At 39.4% G+C, this 7,156-nt stretch overlaps 1 protein-coding gene across 2 annotated transcripts; it reads left to right on the top strand.

The window, feature by feature from the left end:
- The first annotated feature begins 2,552 nt into the window (after positions 1–2,552).
- Positions 2,553–6,074, top strand: nkx1.2lb (NK1 transcription factor related 2-like,b). 2 transcript variants are annotated; one of them, XM_026940744.3, is made up of 2 exons: positions 2,553–3,208; positions 4,764–6,074. In XM_026940744.3, exons 1-2 carry the CDS (start codon positions 2,761–2,763, stop codon positions 5,471–5,473), a joined length of 1,158 nt encoding a protein of 385 aa, XP_026796545.1. In that variant the 5' UTR covers positions 2,553–2,760; the 3' UTR covers positions 5,474–6,074. The 2 variants fall into 2 exon arrangements, with proteins under 2 accessions (XP_026796545.1, XP_026796544.1); XM_026940743.3 differs by having other exon boundaries at positions 4,761–6,074.
- Positions 6,075–7,156: the final 1,082 nt, after the last annotated feature.

Here is a 7,156-nt window from a genome sequence, read left to right as displayed (position 1 = left end):
ATGGTAGTGTTCTGTTAAAGAGCACAGACCTGCTTTCAGCTCAGTGCTGTCTGCTTGACAGAGTCATTTGCTGTTTCAGACCTGCTGGAAAATGTATAGAAAAAATAACATGTTTCATCCACTACCATTCATGATCATGGCTGATGGGTTAGAAGGCATTAATGGCGTCTTTTCTTGCTTCTTCCTAATCAGTGTCATAAAGAATAAGTGCATTTACCTAAAGCTTCTCAGTCCTGTGAAGCAGAAGAGAATACTCCTTGTGGATGGACAATATTTGAGATTCTGATTGTAATTATGATTCATTTGTGTGAACAGATTAATTCAATAATCAGGGGGTTCAGCGTAGCACATTAACCTTAATTAAGCTCATTAATGGTGCAGATACTTCTCCCCTAGTGATTCAAGTCCTCCAGTCTGGCTCAGTTCCAAGCCTGAACACTTCCATGTCTCCCATGTTGAGGGGTTGAGGGTTTCCAAAACAGGTCTGTTAATCATTCACATTTGCAAGTTTGTGTTTATATTACCGAAAGGCCTGTGTTTGTCTGAAGTGTATCATGTGTAGAGTGTGTAGAGGAATTAGTTCCGTAGCTTACTTACAAAAGATGGTCTGACATGGTTACTTCTTATGTCAGTGTGAATACGTCGATTAAGTTACCATGTGGTTAGGTTTGATCATGTGACCTTGTTTTTTTTTTTTTTTTTAATGGTTGTCATCCGGATAAAGAATATAAAGATAAGATTATGGATGTTTTTAATGGTATAAGGTTTAATTAAACTGAATGAAGGTGAAAAACTAGGGAGTACTAGTTTGTGTGTGCGTGTGTGTGTGTGTGTGTGTGTGTGTGTGTAGGCGCCCTATCTATTAGAGGTTTTATTTGATCATTTTTGTGTGTAATTAAATTGTCAGTGTCCTGGTTAATCCGTGATGTCAGTAACCGTGATGACGTCATACGTGCACTTTATTACGTCACTGTAACCTCCACGAGCGGTTTATTTGCATGTAAATTGTCGTGTATAATTCCACTGGAATTCCATTCAATTGGGAAAACTGTGTAATTTCCCAACTAACACAGCAACCTAAAGGACACAGCAAAGAATTTATATTTATATTTGTATGTTACTGCGAAAGTCAAACAGTCTAAAGGAATTAAATGCCTGTTAAGGAATACTTAGGAAAAAATTGTTACAAAAAATGCATTTTTACTGGTTGTAATGGAGGTTGATATTTATAAACCTTAATCCTAACTGATGCCATTTAAAGATGAATGAATTATTTAGACATCAATATGAATTCCAGCTAGTTTTTTTTTTCTTTGGTATTTCTATGCAGGTCAGATTGTTGTTTTTTTAGGCTGCTCCTTCAACAAAGCACAAATAATGCAAAGTTTATAGATTGTAATTGGGGAAACGCCCGTTAAAGTGATTGTCTGACTGCTCTGAAGATCTGATTAAGAGCTAATAGGTGCTGAATTAAAGCTTGGACGCTGCTTTCTGTCGCTGGTGCTTCACTGGAGAGAGCTGTGTGGCAGTGGCTCTGCTCTGATGGGATAATCATGTTCATCCCGACTAAAATTACAGCTGATTGTTTTACCCATTATTTTGCCCAACTTTTAATTTCTTTCTCCCAAAGGATCATTGCACTCAGTAATTGCAAAGAACTGACCTTGTATGTGTCACCCACTCGACCTAGAAATCCAATTTTGTTAAACTTTGCATGGCGATTTAGCCATATTAGACATAGTCTTTGTAGATTTGTGGCTTGAAAGTTAAAGAGAATCTTTAACATGAATTTGGAGGTTATTTATTCCATGGCGCATTTCTAGAAGTGACCACAAACTGTGTTTCAGTAAGCCTAATTTGTCTGTTAATTACTTAATGGCTGTATAATTGCTTATTGGAGTGAAGGTGGCGTTAACTTTGGGTTGTTAAAAGCACTCAAGAAGACAGTGTTATGAATTGTGCACAGGCTATCCATGCGTAATTTGCAGCAAAACTATCAGAATCCTTTGGCAAAATATGATTTTCTGATTAATTAGCGTGGTTTGTTTGGATTGAAATCTTGTGCTAAATAGTTGATGAGATCCCTGCTTTTATAAAGGCCTTGTTTTTATTCATAATTTTATCATGGAACAATCATTATAATATGCTAACCTCAATCCTGATCGAGAGACGAAGGAAGGAAGGAAGGAAGGAAGGAAGGGGAAAAATAAGCCTATTTAGTGACTTTCCAGTCCAGTGGTCTTAACGTTGAAAGTGAGCTGACAGCTGCGTATATCAACGGCCCACATCATCGCTCACACGCCGCGCGCCTCCGCCGCTTCTCCCGGCCGCAGACGGAGATAATAGGCTATTAGAGGCGCGGGATTAATTTGTAGCCAATTACGGCTCACAGTAGAATATGAATACATAAATAAGGCGGTAGCGCATGTGCGTGGCTTTCGGCGGGGTAAGAGAAGGATAGGGGAGGGGTGAGAGAGCAAACGGGCGCACAGGCGGGACATAAACGTGGGGGGTGGGTGAAGAGGGGAGAACTCAAGAAGGAGGTGGTGGTTAAAACCCAAAAAAAAAAAGAACCGGCGCAAGAGAGATCACCATCCAGCGGGCATCTGTCCGCTCCAACGCACAGTGCTGAACAGGATATAGATAGAGCCCTGCATGCAGAACTGAGAGTGTAAGGACTCTAGCGCTTGAGATTTTTCCATACACCTTTATTTTTTAAGCGGTATGCTTTAAGCCGAAACGTTTCTAGTGGGAGAAACTATGAATAGGGATAAAGTGCAGGTGGGCGACATCTCCATCGAACCGCCTGCGACTGGCATCGCTGCGCAGACAGCAGTGATCGTGGTCGCGTCTCCGGAAAGCGTGGACATGGAGGCGCATGGGGAAAAGCGCATCGCTTCCGGTGAGCTGGCTGTGTTTTCCTGCCCCGCAGCCAGAGATGTGCTTCAGGCGGAAAGCCGAGAGAACTCCGTGCGCCAGGACGCACCTGCGCTTCCGCCACCCAGCGCTCCTCGGAACACATCCTTCTCAGTGCTGGACATTCTGGACCCAAATAAGTTCACAAGCAAAAGACAGCCACTCAGCCGGACAGCCTGTGACTCCGGCTGTGGCTTCGGTACAGAAAACAGAGGCGAAGATTCAAATCATGCAGCAGATCAGAAAGCATATCCCGAAGAGTACGAGTGCAAGAAATCATCTGGAATGCTAAGTAAGTGTGAAATAAACGTGCACTATACTCTCTGTGTGAATTAGACTGCCAATCTACAACATCATCCATTCACAGAGTGAAACTCAGAGCTTTGGCTTCATCGGGTTGCACTTTGAGTAGTGTTTTATTGGGCTGCACAGGTTAGGCTCAGTGCTGGACAGGTTAATTAAAGTTTTGGCGCGTAATTAACTACTTCTTTAAAACCACAGTGTTTAGAAGAAATGTAGTTATGAACGTTGGATAAAATGAAGTGCATTTTAAAAGTTTGTGGTCAGTTTCTGAATTTATCACAACTTCTCTCATCTTTATTTAATAATTTAATAACTGTTTGGAGAAAGGTGTAATAAATTCATTATTTATTTCCCATAAATTATGATATATTGATATATTATGAGCCATTTTTTTTTTTTTGCAAATGTAAATGCACAGTAAGTCTGGAGTGTGTGTAAACGAAATGAGTTGTGTTTCTGGAGGTAAGTGGTGTTCCTCTATCTTGGGCATCTTTTGGAGTTTTAGAGCTCCGTGATCGATATCTCTCTTAATAAGTATAACAGGTTTAAATCGTGTAATTATCCGAAATTTGACCCTATAATTTAGATGTTGAGGAGGAGTTTGCAAGCTGCCTGAAAGAGATATACTCGATTCGATAATAGGATATCGACCTGTCCGTTGCACATGCCACTCTGGGCCGATCTTCCCCATTATCCGGCGTCCTTAACGCGCCAATCAGCGCTGAATTAAGTGATCGAACGACTTTAATTGTTTTTTCTTTCCATGTTGCATAGCTTTGTCTCAAGCCTGAATAGTGAAAATGAAGAGGAGGTATCCTTCATATGAGCTAAACCTACAATCAGATCCTGAATGGACATGTGCTGATGCTTCAAATAGGCATATATTTACCGGAGTGTCTGCAACTGAATAAAAACTCAAAGCATAACTGCAGACTGTAGTCATAACTTACTAGAGGGTTTGTACTGGATTCCAAAAAAAAATAAGAAATAATCTTACACACTGAACACACGGTTCACACGGCAACATTTAACGCATCAAGACAAAGTGACATGCAAATGGATGCTTGACCTTATTTTCTTGGAAAAACTCTTTCAGTTCAGTTTATTTATATACAGACTACTAATATTGTATTTGGTTTTAGAATAAAACTGACATGGAGTTATAAAAGTTATGCAATAATAAACAATACATATTTAAAATGTGTATAAAAGTTTCAGATGTAGATGCATTTCATTTTGTATGGAAGCAAAAAAAAAAACAGAAACATTGGTTGTGATTATTTAGTTTTGTTTGTCATAATTTCAAATAAAGTTCATAATCAAATATAGTTCATCACGTTTGTGTAATTTTAGTCTAATATTTATTTCTACTGATGATAGTAATTATCATATACTCTGATGTAGCTCTTTACAGGATTTTGTTATAACATAATTAGGACATAACATGCATTAATAACATAAATTAATATGGATTTATTTATGTTACGGTTTTATTTTAGGCTGTAAATATGAATAATGCATTATTACAAATTGTTTTTCAGCAGAGGACGGTTTCGTGTTCAGGTCTTCTGAATGTGAGGCTGATTTTACGCGTGGGAATCACACGGACAGCGAGCTGCAGGATGATCTGTGCAGTGAGGAGAGCAGCGGCGCGCTCACCGGAAACGCCGACGGAGAGGACGAGGACCCGGTCCTGAAAAGCCCGAGTGGCGGCGACCAGCAGAGCCAGCAGTCCTCCTCAAACGGACCGAACCAGCAAGGCAAGCCGAAGAGAAAACGCTCCGGCTCGGACTCCAAGTCCGGCAAGCCGAGAAGAGCTCGGACTGCGTTCACATACGAGCAGCTCGTGGCGCTGGAGAACAAGTTCAAGTCGACGCGCTACCTTTCCGTGTGCGAGCGCCTCAACCTGGCGCTGTCACTGAGTTTAACGGAGACGCAGGTGAAAATCTGGTTTCAGAACCGCCGGACAAAGTGGAAGAAGCAGAACCCGGGAGCAGACACGAGCGCTCCGACGGGTGGTGGCGGTGGAGGACCGAACGGACCGGGCGCCGGTTTGGGCAGCCTGAGTCCCCTCAGTCCGTCTCCACCCATGAGCGGGCATCTATCAATGCACACCAGCTATCCGAGTCACACACCTGGAGGACTAGTGTGCACTACTCAGTTACCCTTCCTGCCCAGTCATGCAGTACTGTCCCCGTTCATGCTGAGCTCGCAGACGTACGGAGCGCCCGCTTTTTACACGCCGCACTTGTAAGAAGACTATTCTGTAAATACACTGAAATATCAAACCCCAGAACTGACACACCCTGAGCAACGCACTTTCCAGTCTGTGATGGCCAGAACGCGGGGGAATGCGTGGCATTTGAGGCACTTTCTGTTAGCTTAAGTTCTCTAAAGCACTGAGAGAAGAATAAACACATACCTGCTGAATAACTGCTGATGCGCTCGACAGCGTGTCGGACAGCTGAAACCCTGAGACACCATGACGCACAAGATCTTCCTCATGTCCAAGTCGCTCAGTTTTACTCCCCAAGTGTTATTTCGTTACATTTATCCTGGTTTTGAATCACTAAAATGTGAGCATTTTCCTGGCTCAGACTGTAAATATTATCATGAATATATGTTAGGCACTAATTTTGAATGCAAATGCGAAAATAGTAAGGAATCAGTGGGGAAAAAAAGATATGTATCCAACCCATAAACGAACCTGTCTAATTAAAATAATTGTGAAAATTATTCGTGAAAGGTTTATCTAAAACTTTTTAAATGTTTAGGGTTATTTATTTCAAAAAAATTTACATGCTATTTCATTGTTTGGGTTGAAAAGAATTTAAATAAAACACCATTTTATAAGATACGGCATTCAGAAGCAATTTCTCTCAAATCTACACCATGTGTAAATGCAACCGTCATTAATGTGGATTATTATCTTATAATAACATCATAAAATATTATGACGCAATAATAATATAACGAATAATATTTATTATATATTATGATGACATAACAACTTTACGCATGTGACGCAAAAATAAATATTTACACCATTATATAAACTTTATAAACAGATTATTTATTAACGAGGTCAACAAATCAGGTTTCATTTTCATTTCAATTCCACAAGCTTTATTCGGATATAATGGCCCTGGAGAGTTAGCAAGTTTTGTTGTTGTTTTGTTGTGTATTTTAGATCTATTTTATATTGTGTGCTCTTGTAGCTTGGATCCCAGGGTCCTGTCGATCCTGAAATAGTCTGTCTTATCGAAGTTCTTCAGCTTTCACAGCCCTGTTTTTAAATTTGAACGAAAAACTCATTTGAAAATAAAACACACATTTGGGATTTCCCTGAAAGAGAATTTCAATGTCCTACTTCACGTGTCAAACGAATATTTGTGTAAGACTCTTGCCGTGTGTGTAACTGCGGAATAGCGGATTTCATTTTATTTATTCGAATTTAATGTTATTTATTTGAATTTAATATTATTTAAGACTTCTAATGAATGCAATCTACAAGGAATCACTTTTGGATGTCCACACTGATTCCTTGGTTCAACTTCGACTGCATATATTATTATTATTATTATTATTATTATTATTATTATTATTATTATTATTCATTTTACATTTTTAATGCCAGCCCACTAAATTACCAAGAAAGTAAAAGCATTAGAACATTCCGTGCTTTTTAAATTCTGGGTTCCATTTTTTCTTAACTTAAAATAGCAAAATAAATTAAAATAAATAATCATTTGCTGTGGTTAGGCTGGAGCTCATCCTTGTATTAATGCTATTGAGATTCCTATCTATATCGTCTATCAAATTCAGCAGACTTAATCTATTAAATTGCTCAGAATTAAAGTTCTTATACAATAAAAAAAAAAATAATAATGAAACACTCAAAGTTTGGGAGATTTTCACCAAACTATTTACACCTAGA

Source organism: Pangasianodon hypophthalmus, chromosome 7 (assembly GCF_027358585.1).
Source record: "Pangasianodon hypophthalmus isolate fPanHyp1 chromosome 7, fPanHyp1.pri, whole genome shotgun sequence".
Lineage (NCBI taxonomy): Eukaryota > Metazoa > Chordata > Actinopteri > Siluriformes > Pangasiidae > Pangasianodon > Pangasianodon hypophthalmus.
The sequence above is the reverse complement of the archived record's forward strand: the minus strand, read 5'-3'. Positions and strand labels throughout refer to the sequence as shown.